This window comes from Westerdykella ornata (assembly GCF_010094085.1).
Source record: "Westerdykella ornata strain CBS 379.55 unplaced genomic scaffold EI97scaffold_29, whole genome shotgun sequence".
In the NCBI taxonomy this organism is placed as follows: domain Eukaryota; kingdom Fungi; phylum Ascomycota; class Dothideomycetes; order Pleosporales; family Sporormiaceae; genus Westerdykella; species Westerdykella ornata.
In genome coordinates, this window is record NW_022986879.1 from 238,718 (window position 1) to 251,471 (window position 12,754).

At 55.3% G+C, this 12,754-nt stretch overlaps 5 protein-coding genes across 5 annotated transcripts; 3 read left to right on the plus strand and 2 right to left on the minus strand.

Moving 5' to 3' along the window:
• Positions 1-1,380: 1,380 nt before the first annotated feature.
• EI97DRAFT_404798 (NADP-specific glutamate dehydrogenase) lies at positions 1,381-3,372 on the minus strand. Its single transcript, XM_033796543.1, has 3 exons — positions 2,827-3,372; positions 2,710-2,771; positions 1,381-2,647 (listed from the first exon to the last, which is right to left on the minus strand). Exons 1-3 carry the CDS (start codon positions 2,966-2,968, stop codon positions 1,673-1,675), a joined length of 1,179 nt encoding a protein of 392 aa, XP_033650792.1. The 5' UTR covers positions 2,969-3,372; the 3' UTR covers positions 1,381-1,672.
• Positions 3,373-4,267: 895 nt separating this feature from the next.
• Positions 4,268-5,530, minus strand: EI97DRAFT_384096 (Aldo/keto reductase; the record flags this gene model as incomplete). The annotated part of the gene is made up of 6 exons (XM_033795948.1): positions 4,268-4,293; positions 4,379-4,742; positions 4,937-4,955; positions 5,005-5,313; positions 5,376-5,389; positions 5,456-5,530. The coding sequence occupies 6 exons, from the start codon at positions 5,528-5,530 to the stop codon at positions 4,268-4,270; spliced, it is 807 nt and encodes a 268-aa protein (XP_033650793.1).
• A 734-nt stretch (positions 5,531-6,264) lies between these two features.
• Positions 6,265-7,002, plus strand: EI97DRAFT_165938 (uncharacterized protein). The gene has a single exon (XM_033793391.1). It carries the CDS (start codon positions 6,359-6,361, stop codon positions 6,863-6,865), a length of 507 nt encoding a protein of 168 aa, XP_033650794.1. The 5' UTR covers positions 6,265-6,358; the 3' UTR covers positions 6,866-7,002.
• On the plus strand, positions 6,650-7,985 carry EI97DRAFT_165787 (uncharacterized protein). Its single transcript, XM_033793390.1, has 2 exons — positions 6,650-7,064; positions 7,140-7,985. Exon 2 carries the CDS (start codon positions 7,141-7,143, stop codon positions 7,861-7,863), a length of 723 nt encoding a protein of 240 aa, XP_033650795.1. The 5' UTR covers positions 6,650-7,064; position 7,140; the 3' UTR covers positions 7,864-7,985.
• A 374-nt stretch (positions 7,986-8,359) lies between these two features.
• EI97DRAFT_436308 (mediator of RNA polymeras-like protein II transcription subunit 5) lies at positions 8,360-12,138 on the plus strand. Its single transcript, XM_033799063.1, has 7 exons — positions 8,360-9,101; positions 9,164-9,420; positions 9,468-9,530; positions 9,577-10,083; positions 10,131-10,302; positions 10,349-10,711; positions 10,759-12,138. The coding sequence occupies exons 1-7, from the start codon at positions 8,471-8,473 to the stop codon at positions 11,922-11,924; spliced, it is 3,159 nt and encodes a 1,052-aa protein (XP_033650796.1). The 5' UTR covers positions 8,360-8,470; the 3' UTR covers positions 11,925-12,138.
• Positions 12,139-12,754: the final 616 nt, after the last annotated feature.

Sequence of the window (12,754 nt, forward strand, 5' to 3'; positions counted from 1 at the left end):
GCCGAGGAACAGAAGGAAGAGGAGGACGGCGGGCAGCGACAAGACGCCAGGAGGCGAAAATGATGGAGAAGTGTTGGACAACGAGGACTTGGTTCTCGTGGGCGACGAGGAACCGTCAATACCAATAAGCAAAACGAGCAGCAAGAAGAATAAGAAGAGGAAGGCAAAGGGGAGATTAAGGAAGGGCCCCGATGACGAAGACGCGATCCCAGTGTGGAGGGAGGAGCTGCACTCGTTTCTAGACAAGGAAGAATCGAAACCTCTTGCACTGGTCGAACCCTCCATCAGCAAAGATGCGCGAGACACACCAGCGGAACACGATCCCGCGGATCTAGCTCTACCACCGTCACCATCCGAGGCTGAGAAGGACTACGACAGTGGCCTCGGCGATTATGCGAGCGTATCCCCCGTCCCTCGCGACACGCACCACGCCGGCGTCGATGAAGGCGATTTCAAATTGGAAATGGAGCGAGACTCGCCGCTCCTTCTTGGGAAATTCGAACGCGAACGCGAACGCGAACGCAGCCCTTTTGTCGGTCTCGCACCTGAGACGAGAACAACACGTGGCTCCTCTTCGGACGTATTGGATCCGGTGTCGTGGAGGAAGGAGGTGCAAAAGGAGGTGCAAAAGGAGGTGCAAAAGGAGGTGCAAAAGGAGGATGAGGAGAGAGAGGAGGAGACGGAGAATATCTACAACATCGCCGTACTTCCCAAGCTGAGGGAAAGGGAAATGCAAACGAGGCCCGAGGAGGGGGAGGAAGCGATCGAGGACGCGCTGCGCGTGCTCAGGGGCAAGCGGGGGAAGAAGGAGGAGGAGGAGGAGGAGCAGGAGGGGAAAGTGAGAAATGAGGAAGGGGGGAGCGGGAGCGCGAGGCTGAGATCGAGATTTGATGCCGATGCGGACCTTGCGGACGATGCTGATAAGGGTCGGGCTGGAAAACAATACGAGGTAGGGGGCCGGGGAGGCGAGGGAAGTGGTGATGTCGTCGATGATGAGGTGGATGCGTTGTTGAAGGAGTGGACGAGGATTGAGGTGTGAGAGGTAGAGACGGTTATGTACGCTGGCGTAGGGATATGTATGTAGAATGGATCTGGATTGGAGTTCAAGAGACGGTGGGGTGTATGTAGATTAGCTAGCATCCGCAGGTTGGTTGCTGAACAGGATTTACATAGACTAGCTAGCATTCGCAGGTTGGTTGCTGAAGAAGAACAGCAGGAATACATTGGCCCATTAGCCCATCTATATACTTCTAGTCTGCCACACCTCCATTGCTGGAGGTGAGATCCATCTCCAGATGTACCCGCTACATCGTTTTTTGGGGAAAGAAAGACACACGCAGCAGTCACTACTCAAAAAGACCAACAGACATCACAGCAAGAGCATCCATACGCGTATGTGATTTCGATGATATCATTTCATGCAATACAGAAAAACCCAACAGCAAGGTATATCCATCCGCACCCAGAACTCCAATGCCATGTATCCGTCCGTAATACCCGCTGAAAAAAAGGGCGAAGAAGAAACCGTGTGGGGATCAGATCAAACTCCGGCTCCTTTGCCGTTGTCGTCACCTCACGCCGTGCATACCATGCGGAAAAGCTCCCCAAACCCTCTGATATCGAGCGCCAGATGCGAAACAACGTGGCATACTCAAAGAGACCAGAAAGGCATTCACCACCAATCACCCTGATCCCTCATGGCCGCCGCCACCTTGGTGAAGCCGGCGATGTTGGCACCGGCGACGAGCGACGGGAACTCACCCTCGGCGGGAGTCACGTACTCCTTGGCGGTAGCGAGGCAGTTCTCAAACGCATCCTTCATGATGCCCTTGAGCCTCTCGTCGACCTCCTCGGACGTCCACCTCAACCGCTGCGAGTTCTGCGCCATCTCGAGACCGGAGACGGCCACGCCGCCGGCATTGGCCGCCTTGCCGGGAGCATACCAGATGGCGTCTCCCTTGTTGGCGCGGCGGTGGTTCTCAAAGACCTCGATGGCTTCAATGGTGCAGCCCATGTTGGAGCCTTCGGCGATGAACTTGCAGCCTGCGTCGATGAGGACCTTGGCTTCCTCCTCGTCGACCTCGTTCTGCGTCGCCGAGGGGAGGGCGACGTCGACCTTGCCAACCTCCTTCCAGGGACGGGCGCCGGCGACGTATTTGAAGGGATGGTTCTCGAGGGCGGTGAGCGGCTTGCGCTGGACCTTGATCTCAGCAATGGCGGAAATGTGGTCGGGCTGGAATCCCTTCTCATCGGTGGCGATCAGGGAGCCTTTGCTATCAGACATGGAAACGACGGTGCCTCCCAGTTCAATGACCTTGAGCGCGGCATACTGGGCGACGTTGCCGGAGCCAGAGATGGCGACGCGCTTGCCGGCGAAGGACTCCTTGCCGCCCGTAGCATACTTGATCATATGGTCGACATAGTAGACAAGGCCGTAACCCGTGGCCTCTGGACGGATCAAGCTGCCTCCCCAGGAGCCGCCCTTGCCGGTGAGGACACCCTCCCATCTGCCCCTCTGTGCGCGGTAGGTACCAAAGAGCCAGCCGATTTCGCGGCCTGAGACGCCGATGTCGCCGGCGGGGACGTCGGTGTCGGCACCAATGTGCTTATTCAGCTCCCTCATGAAGGCGACGCAGAACTTGCGGATCTACACCAACGGGGTTAGTCTATAGCCTATTAGGTAATCAAAATTCTGAACGTCCGACTCACCTCATTGTCACTCTTTCCCTTGGGGTTGAAGTCAGCGCCACCTTTGCCACCGCCCATGTTGACTGCGAGATACGTCAGTAACAAGCCGCTAGCGGCGGATGCACGGGAAATACTCACGTCCAGTAAGAGCATTCTTGAAGATCTGCTCGAAGCCCAGGAACTTCAGGACGGACAGGTTGACGGTGGGGTGGAAGCGGAGACCGCCCTTGTAGGGACCCAGGGCCGAGTTGAACTGCACGCGGTATCCATTGTTGACCATGCACTCGCCCTTGTCGTTTTCCCAGGTGACGCGGAACTGGATGACACGCTCGGGGACGGAGACGACCTCGAGGGCCTTCCTGTATTCGGGGTTCTTCTGGAAGAGGGTCGAGTTCTCGAGGGTGGTGACGAGCTCTGGGGGATAATTAGCACTGTCCGCAGATGGAGGCCAAGAAGCCGAGTGCGATGTGTCGTGTGCCCGCCACCCAAGATGTATAGGCACGTGGGAATGTCAAGAGGGAGCTCGACAAGTAGACAATTGGAAGAAGTATGCGTTGTGACGTACCCCGCCTAGCTTGCTCAAACTCGGGTTCAGCCATAGTATCGTGAATAAGCTATGTGAGAGAGATGTCGAGTTTGCAAAGGCTTGTCTTGTTGAACAGCGCGAGTCCAGTCTAGTCGGATTGGCAGCTCGTTTGAGGGAGAGACGAAGTGAAGAACAGAGATGGCAGCAGCAGCAAGAAGAACCGTAGATATATACAGGTCCCCTTTGATCGCCCCTCCGAGCCCGCTGGTTCCTGGACCGCGCGCCGCACCGCGCGGTGAAAAGAAAAGCTACGGCAAGGGCTCTGGACACTATCCGTATCAATGACTATTGTTTACAAATTCGCTGATAAGGAAAACTGGGCCAATGGCAGCGTGAGAGCCGTGGCCGAGACGTGAGTTGAGGCAGCGGCGAGCAATTGCGGTGGTCGAAGAATCGTCAAATCCCGAACTCGGAGGGTCCCGGCAAGAGAAGCTGTTACGTGCTGGATTCCAGGGTCTGCTGGGAGGGTGTCCGGGACGAGATGGGCAACAGAGTGGGCGAAGTGGGCTGTGTCCCAAGACCTCTCCATCATCGCGGCTGGGCGAGGGGCAAAAGCGGCAGAACCACCATCCAGTGGCATCCACAGTAAAGTTGTCGAGTCGTCCAGTCCCTCGCCGTGCACGGCGCCAGCCACACCGCCCCTGGCACGTGAGCTGTGGCGCATATCTCTGTGGATTCCGAATTGATACCAAAGGGAACGCTGGGGTGCAGTGGGGCTTGCCGGAGCTCCCGAATCGCCGACAAATAGCGTAGTTATAGTAGGTGACCACATGCTAGCAACCCAATAATTGCGGAGCCAACAGCACAATCGTGTCAAACAACTCACACGAAGTGTTTCCATAGCGCAGCCCTGCCAAGGCTCTAGGGATTGTCAGCCACTCACAATGTACGTTTGGAACACTAATGAATCCCCCACGCGAGCGACATCTGCCCGGAAGCCCACGCTGCAACAAGGCTGCACACGACCACCACACCAACTGCGCGTGCGGAGGATTACGGGCAGTCTGTAGGATCCCAATCTAGAAACTTTGTCAGCGCAAAAGTCCGCAATCTTGAGCATTGCGCGAATATCATGAAGAGGCCTTGGGAGGGTGGGATGCCCACCTGTGACCAGATACTCGTCCAACCCATCCATTCTCTGCATGTCCTCGTCCGCAATCGCAAACCCGCTGATATCCGCATTCTCCACGATCCTCTCCTTCTTCGAGCTCTTCGGGAGCGGTACATAACCATGCTGCAGGCTCCACCGGACCAGCAGCTGGGCGGGCGTGCACTTGTATTTGTTCGAGAGTTGGACAATCGTCGGGTGCTTCATCCGGAGAGCCCTCACCAAGGGCGCGTACGCCTCCACCACGATGCCGTGCTCCTGGCAAAACGAAGTGATGTCCGTCCTGGTGTTGAAGGGATGCACCTCCACTTGGTTGACTGCGGGCGGAATGTTTGGATTAGAGGCAAGCAGCTCTTGCAGCTGGCCGACCGTCAGCTTGTGACAATAATCGCACCATGCCCATTGTTACTCAGTGGCAATGAATCATGACATGGCAAGACAGAACAGATAGATAGGACATGGAGGACCGGACGATCCACAACAAGTACGGAGCTGAGCCACAGTCTCGGAGAGATGTGGCGTTGCCTCCAAGGGGAGCCCTGGAGGGAACCTACATGTTTGACCCCGTAGTTACTGCCCAGCGTCAGCGTATGCAGACGAGCTTCCAAAACGGGGCACCTACCTCACTCCGCCAATCTTGACCTCGCCGTCCTTGATTGCGTCCTCGACTGCCCTCCAGCTCTCGAGTCGCGCCGTCTTGCCACCGTACGGCGAATGCAGAAGGAACAAGTCAATATAGCCCAATCCGCACTCCTTGACCGACCGGCTGATGGCCTTGCGAGCTGTATCGTAGGCCGAGTTGGACGCAAGCTTGGAGGTGAAGTGGATGTCCTCTCGGCGGAGGCCGTCTACGTTGGCCTCGCTGGCCAAAAAATCAAGAATGGCTCGACCAGCTTGCTTTTCATTGCGGTACATTTGTGCAGAGTCGATGCTACGTGGCGCTCAGCAACTACACCGTGAATGCAGGCGCGTCACGCGAGCTAACCGACATACCCTCGATAGCCAGCCTATTCGTTTGGGAATACATTCCAAATCAGTGACGGACACGTTGGAGGAATAGGGGCCAGTCGCACCTCGAGTGCCCATCCCACTGCCCTGTAAGTCTCTTGCCCGCTGGTCAGATAGACGCCCAGTTGGATCGTGGGCATAGAAAGGCCATTGGCCAGCTACAGAGGGATCAGTGAGGCCGAAGACGATGATGCTACTACGGGGTGTGACGACCTTGGTGCGCGAGGCCAACGAGAAGGTTTGCTGGGTCATGGTGGCAGCTGTCGTCTGGGGCCGGCAGAAATGATAGAGGTAGATGACGATACTGCGTGGCAGGGAAAGAGTATCGATTGGCGCAAACCCAAGATGCACAAGTGAGGTGTGTGGAAGTGAAGGCTGATGAACCTTGTACCGGAAAGGGACATGGTGTGTCCTCGGAGACGACAGATTACGTCACGCTCGCTTCCACCGTCCAGGAGCATTGATGATTGAACATCGAACTTTGCACATCGAACTCCAAAACCCGACGCTGTGGTAAAAAGTCGTTGAAGTCTCTGGGACATGCTGCAGCCACAGGGCAAGCTACGGATAGGTCTGCGTCCAGTAGTCAAAGGACTCTGCGCCTCGGCTGTCTGATGGCTGTGCAAACCGTTCAAAGTATACAGGAGCCACTGGAGTTGACCAGACGCCCCTTTTGATGTGTCGTTTGAGTGGCCTTGTCCCCACGGTCTCGTGTGGCTTGGGCATGTCACCTTGCACCGCGTACAAAATGGGACATACTGGGCAATATCGCCTCCCCATTCCGGTAGGCCCTGAGGTGCAGCTTGGAAAATGCAGTCTAGGTCGGCGATTGTCGTCAACATGTGGAAACCCTAAGCGAGTGCCGCTGGCTTGGTTGGAAGCCTTTTGCGGAGGGGCAAGCTGAGATGTGAGAGGCTACGATACTGGAGGAGCGGGATGGACGGCATGGGCTGCAGCGCGCTCCTCCGATGTACGCAGAAGGTGTGCATCCGGAAATGTCCGTGGTGTTGACGTGCAGAGGGAGTGCTGATCCAAGTGGTCAGGCTGAAGACAACTGGGCGCAGGGCGAGATGGAGAGTTCAGGGCACTGTGGCACAGTAAGTACAGCCAGGTCCAGCTGGTCGGCTTCTCCGGGTTCCGAACGCAGTTACTGGGCTCCAAGCGAGGCGCCTCAACCGCCTCTGTCAATTGATAGATCGAATTCGAACCTGGCAGATGGCCATGCCACACTCATATTAGACAAGATGAGGCAGTCTTGTGCACCCGGGAGCGACCAAGCTAGCTGGGACTGCATCGCCGACGCTTCATTGGGTAAGCAGAGTCGGCTTCAAGGGCAAGCTTATGCAGCCCTCAGGCTGCTCTGGACGCAAAAGCGGGTACTGAACCTGGAGTCTTTGTGCTCCTCAACACCAGCCAGGTCCTGTTGGTGCGTCCAAGGACCCCTCGTTACTATCGTGCTCCGGGAGCTAGACTAGAGCGGGTGCCAGGTGGGCGTGCCTGGATCGTACCCGGCATTGTTTGGAATATCCATCCGCGGGAAGAGTTCACGCCCCTCTTACCAATATTCCCCAAACGAGATTCAAGTCCTATGGCGCTCCCGCTTGTGCTACCACTTCACCTTTCGCTGTGTATAAAGTTGCTCTGCCTCTTGCCCTGATATAGCTCCCCGCCCAGGTACGTTTCCCTCCCACCTCTTCCCGTCTACCCCATGTACCCTGGCATTTAACAGTAAACCAATCTGGATGTCAGAATGTCTGGCCTCTTTCCCCCTCACTACTCTCTTGCTGGATATGCGACCACCCAAGGAAGAGGAGGCTATTACGCAGAGGCAGCTCCTTCGTCAACAAATCCACCAAGTGCTGATCCGGAATCTGGCGACATTCCGCAAGTGAATATCCTTGAATGGTTTCCCGCGTATCAGAGCTGCCAGCGCTTCTTCCTCGACCACGCTCAGCACGAGCCCAATACCCAGGCCCTCGCTGCCTTTCTCAACATCTTCCTGCCCTTCCAATGGAGCTCAAACCCGCTCTCAAAATCGACGGGCATACCCGCGACCGGACCGGCAGCATATATTCAACCATGGCACATGAGACATAGCCAGACATCCACTCCGATTGGCCAGCCCGCCCTGGCGTTCTCTCTCATCCCCTACATCCGCCGCCTAGTCGTGACCGGCAACGACAGGGAGGCCATACTGCACGATCTATTCGGAGAAGACTGGAAAAAGGGCGTTGGCATCTTGGTGGAGATGGAACGGCGCAATTACCTTTTCGCAGCGAAGAGCGTGAGCTGGGAAAAGGTGAAGGAGCACTACGACATGTCGGCCAGCGAGACGGTCCCCTTCCTCTCCCCACTGCGCAGCGTCAGGGAAGAGGAGATCCAAATAGCCGAGAACGCGTGGAGCAGATGGCTCATGATGCAGGACTGGCTGCTGGGTCCGCGAGCACCAGACGTGGGGGACCAGCACTCATGAGTCGTGATTCCAGGTTATTTCTGTTTCCTCTTCCTACTTCGGGTTTTGATGTCGATCTGGAGGACTTTGGCGCTGTCGCGAGGATCGAGGAACGACGTGTACGCGCAAAAGTTGTTGCGGATGGCGTTGTGGAAGACCAGGGGGTGGACTGGACTAGTCCCGTGTTCCTTTTCTCAAAGCGAGTGCCCAGACCGCAACTACCGAGTCTGTAGGGTGCTGGCGATGGCGTCTCAAGGATGGGTACATGATGCTACGGAGTACTGGATACGGCGTTGGCCTTCACTTTCGATGCTGCGGCAGGTTCTTTGTATACATCATAGATATACGGAGTACAGTATTTCCATGCTATGAGCTGTGGTCAGCCTTGTGAACCACAGCTTTGGTAAACTCCAGCCACAGGCGTCACGGAGCGCCCAGCCAATGGTATTCCTTGCCAAGAGATTGTTCCGCCGAAACCCTGTCTTGACATTCACCTCAACCATTCATCCAAGCTTCAGGTCACTCCACCATTCAATGTTGTTATATCGTTTACAACTTCATCTTTTTATATAGCTTATCATTGTATTACCAATATTGTGCGGCCCCCGTGCCGCCACCTACTTTTGGGATGGACCCACACGTCAGGGACTGGTCCCGTTTCTTTGACGCCTGTCTACGACGCCGGCTTGATGTTGAACTCTTCGCTATCACCGCTGAGCTGCTATATGAAAGGTCCCCATTACCGGGAGTCAAAATTGCTCGTTTGTTGTTGAGGCCACGCACTGCAGCTGCACCAAAACTCCCAGATCCTCGCGTCATCTGGTACTGCGAGCGACTTCTTGCCTTGAAGAGGATCGATGTATCAGAGGTCTTGGCTGCCGCTTTTCAGTTTTCCCCGTCAAGAGACCGCCCGCCTCAGGAAGGAGTTGAAGGCAGTGTCCCCAAGAATCATCGGTCACGGTGGCTGAACCCACCAGCGCTGGAGGAGATCCTGTTTGACCGACTGCACAAGCTCTTCATGACAGGAGAGCGGCCCCTATCAAGCTTAGAGGCCGCGCGAACAATCTTTGTGCTGTCGAAATGGATGTCGGCCATGGTAGCCTCGCATACCAGCGATAGCATGATGCATGCCATGGCCGGGATCCCGCAGCATCCGCAGCAATCTTCCATCATCGTCCGCGAAGGGCTCGGATTGTTGATGGTGAGCTTGGTTGAAAACGCAAAGATTCTGGAAGTACTGGGGAGGGATCACATGGATGGTATGTCCTCTGGGTGCTTCAAAATGTTCCCGCGGCGGAGAGACTGTGCTGACGAGTTACAGACGTCAAGAAGTCCTTCTCTCAGTCACTGTCGTCCTTCATCCCTTTTTTGCAACAGACATCTCAAACAGCATTGCAAATCGCAAGTCGCCTGGAAATGTCTCAGAAACAGCACGGCCTCTTTGACAAGTCGCTCCACCTCGATGGGCACGCTGGACAGGGCCCTAACCTGGACGTTGCTGCTTTACAGCTCGACGCCGTGATGGATCTTCCAGCCCTCAACACGCGCGCAGGCCTGTTCGTATACCTCAATTCGCTTGTATGTGGTGTCGGTTGCTGAGTTTGACCATAGCTAACTTTCTCGAGCTGTTTGGCCGACCACTCACGGATGCGTTTACCATGAGCACGTATCTTAGTGCACGTTATAAGGTTTGAGTCTCTCCAGAAGCGTCCGATCGTAGCTGATGGTAGACAGGGTGACTCTCAAAGCATGATCACTGACCTGATCACTGCTGCCTTTGATGTTCTAGCTAACGCAATGTACCGAAACGAGCCAAGCCATGTGATGTTCTGCTTAAAGAGTTTTTTGGTAAACAAGGTCCCTCTTCTTATTGTCCAATTCTCCTCGTCCACTTTTCCCATGACGGCAGAAATCTGCATCACTGAAGCCCTCGCACGCATCGATCCGAACGCTTTTCCTGCGTTTTCTCAAGACTTCGGTATCTTGGGGAACAACAGCAACTCCCTTTCGGATGCTAGGCAGGATTTCCTTAATGCGTGCGCTCTCCATGGCCTGATTGCAGCGAACACCGTGCAACGCCTCCTGGGGGAAACGCCCTTGCAAGGTCCACCAAGTACCAGGCACGTGAAGAAACACGTGCTTAATAAACTCAAAAACAATTTCGAGTCAGTGAATCCGCTCATCGAACAGTTAACGGCTCTGGACGGGAATGCGGGAGCTATCGTTCTCGCCCTCACAGAGGTGAGTGCACGCGAATTGGGTGAGGTGGTTTCGCTAAGCTCTGCCAGTTTATCTCCCATCTGTGCGACACGCAAATGACAATGTACCTCAAGACGTTATGCAATTCGCTGCTTAAAAGGCCACAAGCACTGGATGTGATGCTCCAGTTCGCATCGCCTGAACGCATTCTGCGCCCTTTGTGTTTGTTCTTGCATGACTGGCGATACGAAGACACCCAAGGTGTGCATTTCCATGTCACGATCCCGTAGACTACTAACCCATCTAGGTGAGTATCAGCCGGTTTACGAAGAATTCGGAGCCATTCTTGTCCTTGTGTTAGCGTTCGTTCATCGATACAACCTATCGTATCATGAGCTGGGCATTGGTCATGACTCCTTTGTCGCACAACTCCTCGAGCGCGGCCATGTCAGCATACGCCAGGACGATACGACGGAAGAACAGAGAAAGCACCTTGGAAATTGGCTCAAAGGTTTGTACGACTCTGATAAAGAAGCTCTCGGCAACGACGTGTTTGCTTCATGCCGGCCACAAGACTTCTACCTGATCGTGCCGACGCTCTTCCGCCACACTGTAGTTGCATGTTCGGCGGGGGTTCTCTCTTTGGATACCGCGAAGTGCGGTCTTGAGTGTAAGTCTCGTCCGGTGCAAGTGTAGAAACGAACCAACATGTGCTAGATCTCCAAGATACGTCTCTGCTACCATCCCTTGTGGGCGGCCTGACCTGGATGGCGGGCTATGCGGAGCACAACCATCGGGACCTGGACGTCATGATACCGCTCTTCAACAAGCTGACCCGACCTGGATCCGTATCCGGAGATGCTCAGGCCATGCATTCCGCCATCATATCGATCGTGTCAGGTCGCCTCGAGAAATGTCTCCGGGCCCTAAAACAACGCCACCCCAACCGCAGCGACATCGACCATCTCCTCCACATCATCATAAACCAAGGCTCGTACGAGCACTCCGTCTATAGTTCCTCATCTGAACTGGGAAGATGGACAAACTCACCTCCAACCACTCTCTACCGAGAAATCAAACACTCCGTGCAAGCCTTATCTCAATGGGCATCCGCAGCAGCCCTGCATCCCACTCCTCCAAGCTATGCGCACAAACAGATATACGCCTCCCTCCACCTCCTCGGCACCCATAAAACCCTCCACGCCATCCTCTCTGAGATTCGGACCCAGACCGAAGCCCGTAATGGCGCCGCAGCCCTCGACGTCGGCCTCTCCATCGTCTGCGCCCCCATGTTGGAAAACAGCTCGCTGGCCACTGACGTGACGACGTCCATTTCGAGTCCCCGCACACACCTCAATCTCCGCGAAATGCTCAAGGAGGAATTCGATAATGCCGCCTCGCTCGTCGCCACGGACCAGCTCCTCGCAGAAACGATCGTGCGCTTGCATCGCCGTGTAGAGGCATTCGTGGCAGCCATTGCGCAGAACCAGGCGGCACTGGCGACGGCACAACTGGACATGTCGAACGTGGACCTCGCGGAGGTGCAGGCGGCGCAAAATGCACAGATGGATAAGGCGCTGAATGACGTTGCGGCTGCTGCCGCCGCGGCCGCATCAGCGAATCCAGAGCAGCAAGCCGCGCTGCAGCGCTCGCTGGAGCAGCATTTAGATCTTTCTGCTGCCGCAGCCGCCGCAGCAGCAGCAGGCGGACTCGATTTGAGCGGTATGGGTGTTGCAGGTGGGGCGGATATGGGTAGTTTGGGGAACTTGGATCTCGGGGGTTTGGGGGATATGGGCATGGGAATGGGCATGGGGATGGAGCTGGATATGGATATGGGGATGGAGGATGATGATACGTGGGGGTTGAATTTCAATGACATGTAGGGAATGTTGGAACGACTAATGTGCTGACGGGGAGTGGGCTTCTGGACGGAGATTCACTCAGAGGTGGGAGGTTAAGTAGTCGGGTCGTGGCGGGACCGGAATTGGAGTCCTGCAATTGCTTGTTGGTAGTATTGCTGTGCTTGCTGGTTGCACTTCCAGGTCGTGAATGTGCTCAGCGGTGGTAGATAGGTACGGAATCCAAGTACCGAGGTGCATCCATCTATCGACTCGTTCGGGTGAAGAGGTGGCGGGGTGCATGTTGCGGCGTAACTACCTGTGCCCCACATAGATCCATCTACCGTATCAGGAGGTGCAATCTGACCACTTCTCCAGAAGAGCCGCAGCCATGCCTCACTACCTTTCTTTTCCTACAGCCTTCGCCTTCATCTTTCTCCTTGGGGAGCATTGGAACTTTCTAATTCTTCGGCCTAGCTATAAGGTATTGGAACTTCTTCGCCCGGCAAACGGTTTAGCGGACACCGAAGCGCTCTATCAATCGGAACAACAAGTTAGGAGGGAAACCAAATCAATCGTATCCAAGTCGAACAGAACAAGAGCAGACAGAGCCGAGTAGAGCAGATTCAAGATGCCGTATAGTATCAAAGGCAGAAATGTGCTTGTTACAGGTGGCTCAGCGTACGTTTTGATTTTTCCATACTATACAGCTCCATTGATTCACTTCTCTTCACACTTTTGTTTTCTTTCTTTGGTAATTCGGACTTTTGGCCGTCTCTCGTGTGTTTTCCATATTGGACCGCTTCGTCCTTTTTTCCACTGCAAATGCACCGATTTTCTAGAACCCGGGGGGGGGGGGGGGGGGGGGGGGGGGG

What these genes read in the sequence shown, in the direction of transcription:
- EI97DRAFT_404798 (XM_033796543.1), bottom strand. Translation starts at nt 2,968, where the DNA reads ATGGTCAACAATGGATACCGCGTGCAGTTCAACTCGGCCCTGGGTCCC. An exon ending in CAAGAATGCTCTTACTGGAC is followed by an intron (nt 2,772 to 2,826) that starts GTGAGTATTTCC and finishes CGTATCTCGCAG; the next exon opens with TCAACATGGGCGGTGGCAAA. An exon ending in AGGGAAAGAGTGACAATGAG is followed by an intron (nt 2,648 to 2,709) that starts GTGAGTCGGACG and finishes CCGTTGGTGTAG; the next exon opens with ATCCGCAAGTTCTGCGTCGC.
- EI97DRAFT_165938 (XM_033793391.1), top strand. Translation starts at nt 6,359, where the DNA reads ATGTACGCAGAAGGTGTGCATCCGGAAATGTCCGTGGTGTTGACGTGC.
- EI97DRAFT_165787 (XM_033793390.1), top strand. Translation starts at nt 7,141, where the DNA reads ATGTCTGGCCTCTTTCCCCCTCACTACTCTCTTGCTGGATATGCGACC.
- EI97DRAFT_436308 (XM_033799063.1), top strand. Translation starts at nt 8,471, where the DNA reads ATGGACCCACACGTCAGGGACTGGTCCCGTTTCTTTGACGCCTGTCTA. An exon ending in ATCTTAGTGCACGTTATAAG is followed by an intron (nt 9,531 to 9,576) that starts GTTTGAGTCTCT and finishes GATGGTAGACAG; the next exon opens with GGTGACTCTCAAAGCATGAT. An exon ending in CGCGAAGTGCGGTCTTGAGT is followed by an intron (nt 10,712 to 10,758) that starts GTAAGTCTCGTC and finishes AACATGTGCTAG; the next exon opens with ATCTCCAAGATACGTCTCTG.